Here is a 19,185-nt window from a genome sequence, read left to right on the forward strand (position 1 = left end):
TTAATTTTAAGAATATTGTAAGATTATGTATTAATTTTCAATTTAGAACGACATTTATATTATTGTATGATGGCATTGAAAATGACTCAATTGGAGTTGAAACGTTTGTTTCATTTTATTGTATTTTAATTGTTTTTGTATTAAGTTTTCTTAGCTGAATTATAATTTTTTATTTGCGTCATTGGCTCGTTGCCCTTCTTTTATACTACCTTTTGCTTTTTTTATTACTTTTTTTTGTTTATTAAACTAACAACGCAACGACAACGTTGGTGCGAGCGAGAGCGACAAACGAAACGTAACGTTGGTGCGAGCGAGAGCGACGGTAAAAATGGAGGACCGTATCTTTAAAGGAGATAAGACTACATTATTATATTATATATTTACAGCGAGTGAGAAACCCGTTGGTGCGAGTGAGAGCGACGGCACGCACGCGGGAAGAAAAACGCGCGAATCCCCTCAATCGCTCGCCCGCTCTCAAGCTCGCCGGATCATCGTCGTCGCGACGCGTCATGCCGTGACGTCACCAGCTCACACACACATGCGCCCGTGGGGACGGGAGCCGAGGAGGAAAACCGCGAGAGGTGGTGGGAGGCCATAGCAGCTCGCTCATTGGTTGCCCCCCCGCACCACAATACCCCTCTCGCCCAGTTTTCCCCCCGGCCCCTCACCCCGCGGCTTGCCCCATGGCTTAGAATATACATAGATATGCTACTGTAGGGTACTACATACGTTGTATACGATGAGACTGCGTCGATGTACAAATCTTACCGCGACGAGGATTGCGTATCGTGGTTTGTCAAGGAATTATACGACTTGACGCATCGTGCGAAAACGATATTCGACAATAATGTGACTATGGTGGAATTTACATCGAACGTCGAGTGGGAAAAATTTCGAAACGCGACTCACTGTCATATCTGCGAAAGACCATTTAAGGAAGATGTGCGAGTACGCGATCACTGTCATTTGATCAGACGTTACAGAAGTTCCTCACATTCACGTTGTAATTTACATTATCAGGATACATACGTTATTCCAAAAATTTGCATTATCGCGTATCAAATGTTTCGGTATTTTTGCATACGTCTGACAGAGATAAAAACAATCAATGTTTGTATGTCGACCCATAGAAAAATATTCTCTAATATTCTGATTATCGCAAGCCACATCATCGAATACAAATATTGAATTGGGAAGTGCCTCCTTCGGTGGTATGACGTCACGATTGTTGGAAAAAGCGTGGTAACCGATACCATTTATCGATTCGAGTAGTTCTTCCAAATATCGATATTTCGGTTGAAAGAAAGATTTCGAATACACGTATACGTTTTCGAAACGTACACTATGTGGACTTTCTATTAAACTTATCAAAGCGTTTGTTCTACCACAATTAGACGGTCCACAAATGATGCAACGAATTGTATTCGGTAGTAAAGGGCCGTGTCTACGAATTTCTCCAACCGTTTCATCGGACATGAGTCGCGCCTTGCGGTCGAGATTCGACACTCCTATCGCCCGTGATTGTCGTACGAATCGCATTTACTTGTGTAACGCGCGTGCGCGACGTAACGCGAGCGAGTTTTTTTCAGCACTATTTATATCCCCGAGCAGGCACTTGATCCGCACAGTTTTACTGTAAATCGTCGTCGTTGTCGTCGTCGTCGTTGTTGTTATCGCAAAAAATGTTTTTCTTACTAACGGATAAACGTCGGAATCTCGAATTTACCGTCGAGCAATTGCAATACATGCCGAAGATTGTTCTTCTACAGGAATTTGAGAATTATGTGGAACTACTGTGGGATCGATTACCAGTGATGCGAATTCCGGGCCGCTTGCAGCACGCGATCAGCGCCACCGTTCGGCGGCCTGGCGCAACCGGTAGCAATACAAGCATGAGCCCGTGTCCGTGTGACTTCGTTAGTTAGAAGCGTGCCGACTATTATCGCTCTGTCCTTTTTGCACTACGTTCTTATTGCTTGCCTTGTCGGCGCACTGAGAACGAGAGAGAACGTTGTTTCACTCAAACGAGCGTCGAGCAACCGAAATATGCTTTCTCGGTCTCTCGGCTCTCGACGTCAGGCGTGTATCAAGAGACATGGAGGCATGGGAACATTCTAAATAACATAAGTTTTAATAAATTGTAATAAATTGTAATATACCCCTCCCAAAATATTATAAATCGTGTCAAAACGCGATAATTGACAGGAGATTAATTGTTTATGATTTTCCATTCGTGTTATGTACTACGGTCATAAATTCGATCCGCAAGAAATTGGCGTGGTCGAGCGCGTAAGGTGTGAGATCGGAAATAAGTACTATAATTAGTAATAAACATATGTATTAGATCAAGTATATTTTCATATAATTTTTGAAATTATTGCTCGTATGTGTAATTTTTAAGCAATAGTTGTAGGAAAAAACCGATTCGCTTTTCAATAGGCAAATAAAAAATTATTTTAAAATTACACAACATATGAAGGCTTTCAATTGTACACTACAAAATTATATTGGTATCACCTTTATTTATATTATTAGTAATCTCGTTTTCAAAATTTTGTTCATTAACAGAATTTTAAATGCGGATGTGATAGTTAGAAAGAAACATTTTATACAAAATATTGATCGACATAAAGCGTATTTGTCATAAACGCTAATTTCGAATAAATTTTATTCACGTTATAATAATGAGATAAAATATTTTTCACGCTCAATTACAATTATATAATATTTTCGAAGAGCTTGACGCTCAGGTTATTGTTATAAATTTTTTTAGTCCATAAAATCATGTCAAATCCTCCAGATGTCAATTGTTGTTTTTTTGTCACAACAGTTAGTCGAACTTATTGAAACACATAATTTCCAGATTCTATTAAATGTGAAATTTTATTGATAATATTAATAGCGCTTCAATTGAAAAAATTAATATAACTGTAATATATATATTATATATATATAGATATATATATATATATATATATATATATACACATATATATACATATATATAAATTATAATACCTGTGTTAACAATAAGTTCAGTTGTGGAATCCAAGATTTGGAAAACTATATTGAACTGCTCAAAAGTCGAAAACAAAATATCTAACTCTAATCATGAAAGACGATTTATACTGGGTGTCTCAGAGCACCCGTACCACCCTTTTAAAAGGTAGGGATGTGTTTGTACAAAAAAATGGTTCAGACAAAATTTGCAGGATTTCGGGAGATCTATCTGATGGTGACCTTGAATTTGACCTTGAGGTCGACCTTGGGCATAGTACCTCAAGGTCAAAGTACCGTTTTACAAATGTAAACCATTATTCATGACATCACAAATGAAAATAGCGGAAAATTTTACGTCCGAATACGTTATCAAGCCTAGGTCAAAATTACTCTTAGAGGTCATGTGGAGGTCAAGTTACTTTTAGAGCACCCGTACTAACTTTCTAAAAGATATGGATGTGTTTGTACAAAAAATAGTTCAAACAATACTAGGTATTTATTATAGCTATGATGCATCCATCTGCTGGTGAATTTGAATTCTACCTTTAGATTCATTTGTAGTCGTGTACATCGATTTTTAAAGATTCCTAATTATCAAGATCTTGAACAGTCGATGCCGCCTGTGTCAGCGTTACCCAAGATATACCACGTGGAGATCACAAGGTCGGACTTACACCTCGTCAGGGTGGTTCCCCTTGCCGTCACCTTTGTTCGTACGCATGTGTTCAGTCTAGATTTTCGAAGTGTCCTCCACGTGCATGTATACAGGCTGTTATTCTTCGTTGAAAATCATCCATCACCCGACAGGATCTAGAGACTGAATGGCTTCTCGAATTCTGTTCTTCATGTCTTTTGAAGTTGTAGGTCGTTCGCGGTATACGAGGTCTTTTATTCTTCCCCACAAATAAAAATCCAAAATTGTAAGATCCGGTAATCGTGGTGGCCAGTTATGTGGACCATATTTACCTATCCATTGGCCGCGAAATATGCGGTTCAGTTGTTGACGAGCAATGACAGACGTGTGGGCTGAACATCCATCCTGTTGAAACCACATATTTAGACGTAGTTGAAGTGGAATATCTTCAAGTAAACGTGGGAGTTCGTTTTCGAGTAAATCGATATACAGAAAACGGTTTAGATTTTCTTCAAAGAAAAATGGTCCGACGATATGCGTATCAACAATTCCGCACCAAACATTGACTTTCCAGATACGTTGATGATCGATTTCTCGATACCAATGTGGATTCTCTTGCGCCCAATAACGGAGATTATGTGTGTTCACTTCGCCGTCACTTTTGAAAGTGCACTCATCAGAAAACAAGATACTTCTATGGAAAGTAGGTAATTGTTGAGTAATCCAATTACAGAATATCAGTCTTTGTCTATGATCGTCCAATGTCATGGCCTGGTGAAGTGACATTCGATATGGATGAAATGAATTTTCTCGCAAAATTCTACTGATAGTGCTTCTACTTATTCCACTATCTCTTTCTCGTCTTCTTAAAGAATCGGTAGGATTTACAAGAGCAGAAGCAATTATATCAGGTGCCCGTACTGCACGAAGCGGACGATGAATTTGCATTCCTTTATTATAATCCGATTGGACGATACCTTTTTGAATTATCCGCCGTTGCAAACGACTGAAAACATTGCGCGAATGCGGTGTACGATCGGGATATTCATTTCGCCACATTCTTTCAGCTTCGCGAAAACTTCCAGCCGTACTCAAAACCGACAACATTAACGCAGCTTCTTCGCTTGAGTAAGACATATCTACCTATAAATGAATAATAATCCCCGAATATTGAAGTACCTAAGTACCTACCTACCTAGGTATAAAACGCACCTAAAAAAAAAACCGACAGTTTATAAAACTCTTAAGCGAGCAAAGGGAGAAAAGCAAAACAAACAAGTAAGTTTAGTTCAGTTCAGTTTAGTTGAGTTCAGTTCAGTTCAGTTTAGTTTAGTTTAGTGTAGTTTAATTCAGTTTAGTCGATTTACTCGAAAACGAACTCCCACGTTTACTTGAAGATATTCCACTTCAACTACGTCTAAATATGTGGTTTCAACAGGATGGATGTCCAGCTCACACGTCTGTCATTGCTCGTCAACAATTGAACCGTATATTTCGCGGCCAATGGATAGGTAAATATGGTCCACATAACTGGCCACCACGATCACCGGATCTTACAATTTTGGATTTTTATTTGTGGGGAAGAATAAAAGACCTCGTATACCGCGAACGACCTACGACTTCAGAAGACATGAAGAACAGAATTCGAGAAGTCATTCAGTCTCTAGATCCTGTCGAAATTCGTCGGGTGATGGATGATTTTCAACGAAGAATAACAGCCTGCATACATGCACGTGGAGGACACTTCGAAAATCTAGACTGAACACATGCGTACGAACAAAGGTGACGGCAAGGGGAACCACCTTAAAAAGCACCCCGACGAGGTGTAAGTCCGACCTTGTGACCTCCACGTGGTACATCTTGGGTAACGCTGACACAGGCGGCATCGACTGTTCAAGATCTTGATAATTAGGAATCTTTAAAAATCGATGTACACGACTACAAATGAATCTAAAGGTAGAATTCAAATTCACCAGCAGATGGATGCATCATAGCTATGTAAATACCTAGTATTGTTTGAACTATTTTTTGTACAAACACCATATCTTTTAGAAGGTTGGTACGGGTGCTCTAAAAGTAACTTGACTTCCACATGACCTCTAAGGGTAATTTTGACCTAGGCTTGATAACGTATTCGGACGTAAAATTTTCCGCTATTTTCATTTGTGATGTCATGAATAAGGGTTTACATTTGTAAAACGGTACTTTGACCTTGAGTTATGCCCAAGGTCGACCTCAAGGTCAAATTCAAGGTCACCATCAGATAGATCTCCCGAAATCCTGCAAATTTTGTCTGAACCATTTTTTTGTACAAACACATCCCTACCTTTTAAAAGGGTGGTACGGGTGCTCTGAGACACCCGGTATACAATTTTGTTTATTTATGAAGATTATTTCTGACGTTAGTCTCTTTTGAAAGAATGATTCTATATCTAATATCTGAATATTATCCCAATTAAATTTATGACAATATTCAAATTGATGTTGTGAGACCACATTGTGAGCGCTATTTAATTTTTTAATGTTAGTTTTATGTTTATTTATTCCAGCTTTAACTTTCCTTTTAGTTTGGTCCACGTAAGAGAGATGTTTTTTTTATATGAATCTTTCATCGATTAAATCGAATATCATACATGTCGAATCATTATTTTTCCTACAATTTTTGATTTTAAGGTACACGAATAATTGCACTTGTTATATATAAATATAAGAAGAAAATATATTGACCTTATACAGATGATTAAACTACTTGTGTCACGAAAATATATTAAGAGGAAAAAAGGAAAAAAGGGATTTTCGCGTGAGACTACTAGCGTACTGTCCGCGCATTTTATTTACTCAGCCACATCGATTAAATGAGTTTGACGTTTACTAGTGCAATATAGAATCCACACGATGAACGCTCTCGTGTTTTCGTATTCTTAAGAATCTCGAGTTTTCGATGCAACGTGCGATATTATTATCAAAATAATCACTCTCCTTCTCTACTTTCCTATATATTTTAAACATTAATCGGAATAAAGTGAGATGTATTAGATATTATTATAGTGCATACTTCTACGAATTACGCAACATTCAAATTTGTCAGTGTGAAAGTATCCACTCTCGGCCAATATGTACATCTTTTAATTTAAGATGTTATGTTAAGTATGTTATAATGAAATTAAATTGAACAATTGAAGGGTTACACCATCTTTAATCTAAAATTATAAATGTATATCTCGAAGTATTTTTCTTGAGGCTTCCTTGGGTGTTCTATATAAAGATTATGCACTGATGAAGTAGACTGTAAGATTCATGTAACGTTGGCATTCCAAGAATGGATCTGGATACAGAGGAAACCCGCGAAATCTTTATATCGCATAATCTTTATATCTCGAAGTACCTCGAAGTACTCTTCGTATGTACCTCTTTAGTAAATATTATGTGAAAAAAAATGTTTCGTTTTTGCTTCCACACACGCACACACACACACACACACACACACACAGGCGCACGCTTGATGTTAAATAATAAATAAATAAAAAATAAATTTAATTTTTTAATTTTAACACATTTATTTTTAGTAATAATTATAATAAAAATTTTGTATTAAATTTGCACGGCCTGTTCCACGGCCTCCTCCATAACTTCTTCTGCGGCCACGTCTACGATCTCCTCCTCGGAGTCCTCGGCTTCTTCCTCCTCGGTTTTCTCCGCGGCCTCCTCCCCAATAAGGTTGTGTTGCAACTCTGGCTCTATGTCTATACCACAATGCACGAGAGCGGCCGTGACCTCGTCTGTTTCGCACTAAAAATTCAATTTATAGATAATTTAAAATGAAATTATGATTCTTCTAATAATTCTAATAATTCTAATAACGTAAGTTTCATGACTCAGATACAGTCATCTTTGTGTTGGGCTGTTAATTAATATAAAGAAAACATATACCTTGTTTATAACAAAAAGTCATTTTTACAACATGCAACTATATACTTTTTAAAGGTAATATTGTCTTTTCTTTATGTCAATTGATTCATTTCATTATTTTGTGCATTAAAATATTAAGATATATTAGGTGTTGGAATTAATTCGTAGCGTTTTACAAGTGATGGGAAGTACTTTCATTAATGTATTTTTTAATGCTCATGTGAAATAAATAACATTCTTTCATTAAAAACGCTACGAATTAATTCCAACACCTAATATGTTGAAAATTAAAATAATTTAAGCTATTTTATATTTAATGTGCAAATGTATGTATACATTAAGGTATAAAATATCTTACATTCATGTATAATATATAAGAAATAATACCTGTTCTTAGCTGCTCCCATCTCATCTGCTGCAATTCCCGCTGCTGCTGTGATTGTTGCAGCTCCTGCTGCTGCAATGGTTGCTGCAGTTCCTGCTGCTGCTGCTGCTGCTGCTGCAGTTGCTGCTACTGCTGTTGCTGCGGTTGCTGCAAGTAATGCTCCAATTGCAGTATTTGTTGAGATTGCAATTGCAATCTCGACTCTAATTGCTGCAATTGGAGCATTACTTGCGGCAGCGATGAACGTTGCAATTTGTTTTTTCCTAATAAAATAGATAAATATTATACGCATGAAGTGCATGTATCGTTATATCCTTCATACATATATATATATATATATATATATATATATGTAAAATATATAATATAATATTATATATTATTATATTAGGTCATTTAAAAAGTATCCGCGGTTTTTTGTTCAATTTTTGAATGAAAAAACCGCGGATACTTTTTAAATGATCCAATATATATATTATTATATATATACTTTGTGTGTGTGTGTGTGTGTGTGTGTGTGTGTGTGTGTGTGTGTGTGTGCGTGTGTGACATATATATATATATATATATATATATATATATATATATATATGTAGGATTGCTGAATCTAATACCAATATTTCTAAGACATGCCTGATGAAAAAGAGATTTTTATAAATTATTTGAGTTAAGCCTTTTGTATTAATGTGCCCACATAAATAATAATACTGATAATTTTTTATGGCATTTTAAGTAAAATAACTTTTTTTTTTTTAAATATAAAAAGACTAGTCGAAAACTATAGGACTTATATTATTTTAAAAAAATTTTTATAATTATTTACAAAAAAATCTTTTAAGAAAACTCGGTGATGCCACAACGCACAAAGTTGAGTATGAATAATTAACTATAAATCTTAAATGTAAATGTCGACGGTTCCGATCATATAAAGTGAGTTGAAAATGTGAGATGAAACCTAAGATTTCATTAAAATTATATATAATATTTCTGGTAATTTATGGGAAATCTAGCAATATATGATACCCTAGTTATAGCATACCAATTTTCATTTATATTAATATTTATAATAAATATGAACAGTACAGATTTATTATTAGAGATGCATGACATCTTAAAATTACCGGAAACTGGATATCGGATATCTGAGAAGGCAATTTCTTCGAGTCGGATATCCTACATTTTCCGGATATCCAACCGGATACCGAGAAAGTGTTTTCTAAGAAAAAGGCTATAGAGAAAAAAATTATAATTTTACAACAATGTATAAGATATTATAGTATGAATATGCAATATGCATACTTGTCTCTCCAACATTTGTATAAGAAAAAATCAACAATTTAATGATATCTAATTTCAACCGGATACATTCTCGGATACTGATGATATCCGACTATCCAGTCGGATAGTAAAAAAGTGTCGGATAATATCAGATACTGGATATTTTTACTTATCAAAGTAATTTCGATATTCAATATTCGCTTATGTTAAAATAATAAATTGTTTGCACTAACCTTCCATCGCGTCGTTGTTTTCTTTGTTTACTTCGTGCAGCTCCTCCACGCGGTGTATGCATATGTGAATCGCATTCGCGAACTAATAAATAAACATCCATTTTACCACAACGATGCGCTATATGTTATTGTTGATTTTTGCTCGCATGGTCGCAAGCAGTATCGCCGCATCACAATATTTTCAATATTAGCTACAATATTGAAGGTAAGGTGGAATTTTACACACATATACACACATATACATATACACACACAATATACATTGTATATTTAGTTAAATATTTAGTTATATATTTAATTTATATATTTAGTTAGCATAGCAATATAGAGACATGTGTGACGAATTAACTAAAAAACGTAAGCGAAGTTTTTCAGAAGCTTGGCTTACAGACGAAAGATACAAATTTTGGATACGCGAAGTATCAGCTGATAGCAATATGTATTATTGCAATGTGTGCAATAAAAATTATTCATGCGATTCAATACATGTTTCGCGACATGCGAATTCTGCGTGTCATAAAAATAATCTTGAAAAGAATACATTGTCCATTAACGATACTTCAATTCATTCATCTATTAACGATACTTCAATTAAAAAATGTAACAATACATTAACATTTAAAAAGAAATGGTTATATTTTGAACAGTTCAAATGTTGGTTACGTGAAGCGCCACAAATGAAAACGCATGAAGCGCCATGATGAAAACTTATTTTATTGTTTAATCTGTGACAAGTATCTTACTGCTCATTTATCTCACATCTATCGTCACGCAGAATCCGAAGCACATGTAAACAAATGTAAAAGTTCTTTTAATGAAACAAGTGAATCGAATGAAAATTTCAATGTACAAAATAATGAATCGCTTTTATTATTTGAAGAACGTATAAAAGAAGCAGAAATACGATTTGCCACATTAATCACGGAAAAAAATATTGCTCATACAACTGCAAATGAGATTCTTAGTTTGTTCCAATATATTGGAAAGGATCCTAATGTATTACAAAGCATGAAAATGAGTCGTAAAAAATGTACAAATATTATTACAAACGTTTTGAGTCCAATTGAAACGGAACGTGTTGTGAACAACATTCAGAACACAAAATTTACAATATTTATCGATGAAACATCTGATATTTGCAATGACGAATGGATAACTTTTCTTGTTCGATACATTGAGCCAAAAACATTAGATAATCGAACGCAATTAGTCAAATTAATTGATATTGATGCTAGAGATTGCAGTGCAGGAAAGTTGTATGAAGCATTTAGAAATGAAATGTGGACATTACAGATACCATTTACAAATATTGTTGCCTTGTCATGCGATAATGCGTCTGTCATGACAGGGAAATATTTATCGTTTAAAAAAAAAATTGGAACAAGTATGTCCACGTTTACTAACATTCTCGTGCTCTTGCCATTCCTCCGCGTTAATAGCGAATGCTGCGTGCAATAAAATACCCGATTTTTGCGAGGAATTTATTAAAAAGATTGCTAGATATATTAACAGCAGTCCAAAACGATCAGCTGTATTCACTGAATTTTGTGAATGCTTTCAAGAAAAAAGTCTTAAAATATTAAAATTATGTGATACGCGCTGGCTTTCTCGCTATTTTTGTGTTGAAAGACTTCTAGCATATTGGGATACAATAAGATACTTCCTTTATGAAATAGTTGTAAGCGAAAAAGCAGGTCCTGCCAAAGATTTATTGTCTATAATGGATAATATAGAGACAAAAGCTTATTTTCTTTTCTTACAGTATATTTTAGATTTGTTTAACAAATTTAATGCACATTTTCAGTCATTAGAAACACGAATTCATGAATTGCAACCAAAATCTTTAACATTACTTTATAAAATATGCCAAAATTTTTAAAAAAATGAGCATATACAATGTTTTTCTGTACATATACTGTTTTCTTTAAAAGAAAATCAAAGAAATCTTAACGAAATTAACTTAGGATCAGAATGTCAGGAATATCTTAACGAATTAATGATGCAAGGACACGAAAACGTAGTTACAATAGTTCGAAGCAACTGCTTGATGTTTTATGTGACTGCTGCTGAGGAAATTCGTAAAAGATTGCCTGTAAACGATATTTTTTTATCAAAATTAAATGTTTTTGGGTCTTCAGTATGTTTACAAGATACTGATAGAGAAACATCATTCAGCAATGTTTTATTCGTAGCTCAAACTATCGGTGGTTTCGATGAAGACGCTTTAAGAAAGGAATGGTTTGCATTGCCATTAGATTTTGCATTGCAGAAGAAAATCAGTCTCGCTAAATTAAGATTCGATGATATGTGGAAACAAATTTTGCAATCTCAACATCCAAAGAATATCGATAAATATCCAAACTTAACAAAACTTTTAAATGCTGTACGATCTCTTCCAAATTCAAATGCCGACGCGGAGAGAATGTTTTCCTTTTTAACTGAAAACAAAAAAACGCAACAAATTGTCGTCAGTTTCTGTTATTGCCGCTTGCATTGTGAAATCAGCATTAAAAGCGAGAGGAGAAACTTCTTTAAGTATGACTATCGAAGAAAAACATTTGTCTCGTATGTCGACGAACATATTATACAGTAGTGTTGCTAAAAAAAAACGCAGTATTTTAGGATTACGTGCTACTGATACAAATGATATTGCTGGTCCCTCGAGAATAAATTAAAAATATTAAATGCAAAATTTAAATCTTTGTAAACTTCCTTAAATATCCGTAAGGACATAACATTTAAAAGCTTATTAAAAATATTGTCCGTGTGGAAGAAAAAATCAGCGTATTAAAATTCCCGGACATAAGACTGAAGAGCTCAAAAATATTGTCCGTGTGGATATGAACCCAATGAGCGAAACGTCTAAAGTCGACACACACAGCAACATTAAGATTTCTTTAAAAGTTCTTTAAGAAACATCTTCAAGATATTTCACAAAGAACTTTGAGAGATATCTTATATAAAGTTGATCTTGCGTCGATTTTAGACATCTTATTCATTGGGAAGGAAAAAATCAGCGTATTAAAATTCCCGGACCTAACGCTTAAAAGCTTAAAAATATTGACACGCACGCACGCACGCACACACATACGCAACACCCAGGGAAATGTAAAAAATTAATTTTTAACGTTTCTTTTTTGACAACAATTGCAAATGTAAATAGTTTGTAACTTTATTTATGAATTTTATATTTATTTTTAATGACAATTTTTTACATTTCCCTCCTGACGGAAGAGACTACCACCTTCTCGCGGTTTCCGTTGAGCAACAATATGTATTATACGTTATTTAAAATAAATAAGATGAAACTACAATATTTTTTAAATAATTTACTTTATAAGTTATGGTATAATTAAAAGTGTTACAATTAATTTCATTATAACATACTTAACATAACATCTTAAATTAAAGACGTACATATTGGCCGAGAGTGGATACTTTCACACTGACAAAGGACCCCGCACAAAATAAAGGGAAACCGGTGTACAGTCAAATGGGCTGGGGATGGAGTATGTTGTAGTTCAAGACATCCCGATGAAAAGTTGCAATGGGCACAAGCTCCGAAAATGGCCAGTTTTTTAGATAAAATGAGTCAAAAGTTGAAAATGTCGATGCCCGCAGTTACTAGTATAAAGTAGTGTATGGAGCTGTTTATCGTCGTCATTCGGATATATATATACGATAAACAACTCCATACACTATTTTATACTAGTAATAACACATGTGCATGAATCGAATTCTGTAAACAAGAAGCTTTAGCGGCGGTATATTGTTTGTCTCGTCGTTTCTCGAAAGTGAAGTAACGCGGCTATTATATGACATCGAGCTTGGTGCGGCACGTTTATAAATCCACAGATAGTTATAGACTAATAATAACGTTTTTGCCTATGTTTCCTTTACTTACCATAATCTGATTCGGAATAACTATTAAGTAAATCTAACTTTTATTTACTATGAATACTGGTTTTAATGTATTCGAGTTATTCTCGAAAATGGCATTTCGAAATCGAATTCATTGTTTTACCTGCGACGTTGCTGGGCAACCAAGGGTAATGAAAAAACTCGATGGAGATAATAATGAAAATAAGCGACAAATAGCTATTCGTTTTCGACAAGATCTTCGAAGGCCTATTGAAGAATTACGAAATGAATCTCGTTTATGTATGACATGCTTTAGATTAGTTGAATCTGAAATAGATATGCAGGATGATCCTACATGCATTCGACTTAACGTCCTTAAACAAAGTGATATGAGAACTTGTCTAATCTGTAATGCTAATAATAATGTTCATAGGCTTTCACCAGCAGCTAGAGCTCAAATATTTATAAGTGTGAACGTATATATTCCAGATGAAGTTCGTTCTTGTCCACATCATTTAGCTGAAAATGGTTTTCTGTTACAAGCACTTCTTCCGGGTTTGCAGTATTTGAATAGACTTTATAGATTAGTTGGCTATCAATTGCAATGTTTCCTTACAAATCTAAAAAAGTTTCAAAAGCACATGAATCTGACTTTATCAATCAAAATAACTTATCTGATGAAGACTTTAAGTTATTAAGCTCTATGACAAAAGAACAGTTTCGTGAATTACTACAGTACTGTGATCCTATACCTGAACCGAACGGCCATCGATATGTATACGAAAAAGATTTATTGGCATTTCTTTGTAAACTTCGTCAAGGTCTTTGTGATGACTTCTTGAGAGTCTTATTTAATTATCAAAGCAGGCAAGCCGTTAGCTTGGCCGTCGCCACAGTAAGAAAATCATTAATGTCACGTTTCGTACCTCGAAATATAGGACTAACTGCGATCACACGACAAGATTATATTAATAATCATGTAACTGAATTTTCTAATACCCTATACAATCCAGATATTAATAATCCTACAGTGATCGTATGTATAGATGGCATTCTTATATTGGGCATTCTTATAGATGGTATTCTTATATTGAGAAGTCTAGCAATTTTCGAGCCCTGAGACAATCATTTAGCCAACACAAAGGACGTCATTTAGTCAAACCTGCGTTGATGCACCAGATGGCTATATTTTAGACATTCATGTCCTTATTTTGCAGATTCTAAAAATAACGACGCTGCAATGCTACGAAACAAGTTCCAAGCAGATGCAGGTACTCTCAGAGAATGGCTAGGAGAGGATGCGATAGTGATCGTTGATCGCGGCTACAGAGATGTATTACCTCTTTTGCAAGCCCTCGGAATTGATTATAAAATGCCAGCATTTCTTCACCAAGGGCAAAGACAACTTGACATTGCAGAGGTTAATGATTCGAGATTAGTCACAAAATCCAGATGGATAATAGAAGCACGTAATGGCCATATGAAATCAATATTCAAGTTTTTCAAGAATACTATTTCGGTAGTTCATGCAATTAATCTACGTGCATTTTATTTAATTGCTGGAGCAATAATTAATAGGTACCGAGACGTTATACTAATGGATGGAGCTACCGCGGAACTTGCTGAACAAATGCTTCAAAAGGCAAGATCTGAAAATACACTGAGACTGAAAGTTGAAACAGAGCATCTGGCAAGAAGAAATGCCATGTGGAATCGTTTAAATGAAAATCAGATTCTTGATATTCCAAGACTTGACATCGATTTCTTGAAAGAGTTAACTGTCGGTATTTATCAGATACGTTTAGCACCTGCTTATATTCAAGACAAACTAGTGCGCGATGAATCAGAAGTATTTGAACTTGATGAACACAGAAATGAAGCTAACTTTCTTAAAGTTTGGGTGTACTCTCGATTCCGCAATGCAACGAAGCATCAATTATGGATTGCTTACAGACCTCATGGAGATGAAAATAATGAACCCATAACGGGTTATTACTGTACTTGTGTATCAGGTTCACGAACACTGGGTTCATGTGCTCATGTTGCAAGTGTTCTCTGGTTTTTAGGATACGCACATCAACCTAATACTAAATATCCCAGCGTCACATTACTTAATCACATAAAAGATGCTGCTAATAGATATAATCAAGATGAAGAAATCGAAGGAGAAGTTATTGAACCATTTTGAATGTTTCAATGACAAAAAATGGCCCTTATCAGGGCCCAAATGATGTGCAAATCCGATCGCGCAATCTCCACGTGATGCACATTGGGTAACGCTAATGCCGACGGTAGTTTGTATACATATACGTACCGTGTGTGTAGGCATGTATTACAAATACATTCGAATCACATCGTTAAATAACTCCTTACACTATTTTATACTAGTAACTGCGGGCATCGACATTTTCAACTTTTGACTCATTTTATCTAAAAAACTGGCCATTTTCGGAGCTTGTGCCCATTGCAACTTTTCATCGGGATGTCTTGAACTACAATATACTCCATCCCCAGCCCATTTGACTGTACACCGGTTTCCCTTTATTTTGTGCGGGGTCCTTTGAATGTTGCGTAATTCGTAGAAGTATGCACTATAATAATATCTAATACATCTCACTTTATTCCGATTAATGTTTAAAATATACAGGAAAGTTGAGAAGGAGAGTAATTATTTTGATAATAATATCGCACGTTGCATCGAAAACTCGAGATTCTTAAGAATACGAAAACACGAGAGCGTTCATCGTGTGGATTCTATATTGCACTAGTAAACGTCAAACTCATTTAATCGATGTGGCTGAGTAAATAAAATGCGCGGACAGTACGCTAGTAGTCTCACGCGAAAATCTTTTTTCCTTTTTTCCTCTTAATATATTTTCGTGACACAAGTAGTTTAATCATCTGTATAAGGTCAATATATTTTCTTCTTATATTTATATATAACAAGTGCAATTATTCGTGTACCTTAAAATCAAAAATTGTAGGAAAAATAATGATTCGACATGTATGGTATTCGATTTAATCGATGAAAGATTCATATAAAAAAAACATCTCTCTTACGTGGACCAAACTAAAAGGAAAGTTAAAGCTGGAATAAATAAACATAAAACTAACATTAAAAAATTAAATAGCGCTCACAATGTGGTCTCACAACATCAATTTGAATATTATCATAAATTTAATTGGAATAATATTCAGATATTAGATATAGAATCATTCTTTCAAAAGAGACTAACGTCAGAAATAATCTTCATAAATAAACAAAATTGTATATAAATCGTCTTTCATGATTAGAGTTAGATATTTTGTTTTCGACTTTTGAGCAGTTCATATAGTTTTCCAAATCTTGGATTCCACAACTGAACTTATTGTTAACACAGGTATTATAATTTATATATATATATATATATGTGTGTGTGTGTGTATATATATATATATATATCACAGTTATATTAATTTTTTCAATTGAAGTGCTATTAATATTATCAATAAATTTCACATTTAATAGAATCTGGAAATTATGTGTTTCAATAAGTTCGACTAACTGTTGTGACAAAAAAACAACAATTGACATCTGGAGTATTTGACATAATTTTATGGACTAAAAAAATTTGTAACAATAACCTGAGCGTCAAGCTCTTCGAAAATATAATTGTAATTGAGCGTGAAAAATATTTTATCTCATTATTATAACGTGAATAAAATTTATTCGAAATTAGCGTTTATGACAAATACGCTTTATGTCGATCAATATTTTGTATAAAATGTTTCTTTCTAACTATCACATCCGCATTTAAAATTCTGTTAATGAACAAAATTTTGAAAACGAGATTACTAATAATATAAATAAAGGTGATATCAATATAATTTTGTAGTGTACAATTGAAAGCCTTCATATGTTGTGTAATTTTAAAATAATTTTTTATTTGCCTATTGAAAAGCGAATCGGTTTTTTCCTACAACTATTGCTTAAAAATTACACATACGAGCAATAATTTCAAAAATTATATGAAAATATGCTTGATCTAATACATATGTTTACTACTAATTATAGTACTTATTTCCGATCTCACACCTTACGCGCTCGACCACGCCAATTTCTTGCGGATCGAATTTATGACCGTAGTACATAACACGAATGGAAAATCATAAACAATTAATCTCCTGTCAATTATCGCGTTTTGACACGATTTATAATATTTTGGGAGGGGTATATTACAATTTATTACAATTTATTAAAACTTATGTTATTTAGAATGTTCCCATGCCTCCATGTCTCTTGATACACACCTGACGTCAAGAGCCGAGAGGCCGAGAAAGCATATTTCGGTTGCTCGACGCTCGTTTGAGTGAAACAACGTTCTCTCTCGTTCTCAGTGCGCCGACAAGGCAAGCAATAAGAACGTAGTGCAAAAAGGACAGAGCGATAATAGTCGGCACGCTTCTAACTAACGAAGTCACACGGACACGGGCTCATGCTTGTATTGCTACCGGTTGCACCAGGCCGCCGAACGGTGGCGCTGATCGCGTGCTGCAAGCGGCCCGGAATTCGCATCACTGTCGATTACCCGAACATTTAAAAACGGATCCTGAAGTGCAACGCTATCGTCCGTATACAGAGCATTACAATCGTTCGTGGCAACGAACACACATAAACGGTCCGCCACCACTTATCAAAAATTGCGACATATGTCGTATGAAATAAGATAGCGTGGAGGAGGAGGAGGAAATGATTCCTGCGTATGGGACAGCAGGTTTATTTGACAAGGCGATAAACGCGCTTCCGTTTGAAGTACATATACATGGTTATCAATTTTGTGGCCCGGTACTCGTCTCGCGAAAAACTAGCGCATGGTGATCGAGGTATAAATCGATTAGACGCGGCGTGTCGCGAACATGATATCGCCTATTCGCGAAGCAATGATCTCGCCGATCGTCACATTGCCGATCAAGTTCTCGCCGCGCGAACGTATAACAGCGAGTGATTCGACGTTTGGTGAGAAAGCTGCCGCGACCACTGTATGGGCAGCCATGAAAGCAAAAACGAAATTAGGAATGAAAAGAAGGAAAAAAACGAAAAGGAAGAGACTACTTCCGGTAACGAAACGCGGAGGTTTCCTACTGATTTTACCAATGTTGGGTGCACTCGGGTCTTTGATCGGTGGAGCGGCGAGCGTAGCGAGAGCTGTAAGCGATCGCAAAGCCGCTCGACGTCAGACGGAAGGTCGCGGACTGTATCTAGCGCCCTACAAACGTGGTGATGGTGGTAACGTGAGGAAAAGAAAGGCAAGAAATAAAAAAAAAACATCGTGGAAGGAAACATTAAAGACTCTTAAAATACCGCTCTCCGATATCACAACGAACGAACAGTCGTACGGCGTATCGTTTGCGTTTACCATTCTTCAGAGGTGTGTTTATGCATAACGCGTTACCGATGAAACCATATCGTAATGAAAGCGGTATCGTAAATCTCGATAATTCGGAAAATGCTGGGACACACTGGGTTACTTATGCGAAAAAGGGAAATAATGCCATTTACTTCGATGGTTTTGGCAATCTTAAACCATCGAGGGAACTCGAACACTATCTCGGAAGCAACGTAACGTATAATCGTCACTCTTATCAAACGTTCGATCAGAGTATTTGTGGTCAGTTGTGTCTACGATTTCTTCGAGAAATAGATTGGAGGAAAAGATATATCTAATAATGTGTCGTGTGAGTCGTTTCAGTTGAGCGTTTATCTTCGATTACATCATGTCGTTGACTCTCACGTTAACTAGAACAATCAGTATCCTTACGGCGAGTTACTTCCCTGCGTTGGATTTAAGTAATGGTGAATACGAATTGGGTCTTATGAATTTCGAAACGTACAACGCGATACCGAA

General features: G+C 35.3%; 2 protein-coding genes across 2 annotated transcripts in view; one reads left to right on the forward strand and one right to left on the reverse strand.

Annotated features, from left to right (window-relative positions):
• Positions 1–4,612: 4,612 nt before the first annotated feature.
• LOC147907684 (uncharacterized) overlaps positions 4,613–19,185 on the reverse strand; it is a 130,253-nt gene continuing 115,680 nt past the window's right edge. Inside the window, exons 3-5 of the mRNA XM_087411853.1 lie at positions 9,440–9,521; positions 7,931–8,191; positions 4,613–7,423 (exon numbers count right to left, since the gene is read on the reverse strand). Coding sequence (XP_087267979.1) covers positions 7,378–7,423; positions 7,931–8,191; positions 9,440–9,501 — 369 coding nt within the window. The 5' untranslated portion in view covers positions 9,502–9,521 and the 3' untranslated portion in view covers positions 4,613–7,377. The remainder of the gene's footprint in view (positions 7,424–7,930; positions 8,192–9,439; positions 9,522–19,185) is intronic.
• LOC147907685 (uncharacterized) lies at positions 13,311–15,488 on the forward strand. The gene is given in 5 exon segments (XM_087411987.1): positions 13,311–13,888; positions 13,975–14,349; positions 14,457–14,471; positions 14,474–14,500; positions 14,503–15,488. Coding segments are annotated over 5 exon segments (1,899 nt in total). The 5' UTR covers positions 13,311–13,392.

The sequence above is a fragment of the Acromyrmex echinatior genome, chromosome 12 (genome assembly GCF_024713525.1).
Source record: "Acromyrmex echinatior isolate Ae372 chromosome 12, ASM2471352v2, whole genome shotgun sequence".
Lineage (NCBI taxonomy): Eukaryota > Metazoa > Arthropoda > Insecta > Hymenoptera > Formicidae > Acromyrmex > Acromyrmex echinatior.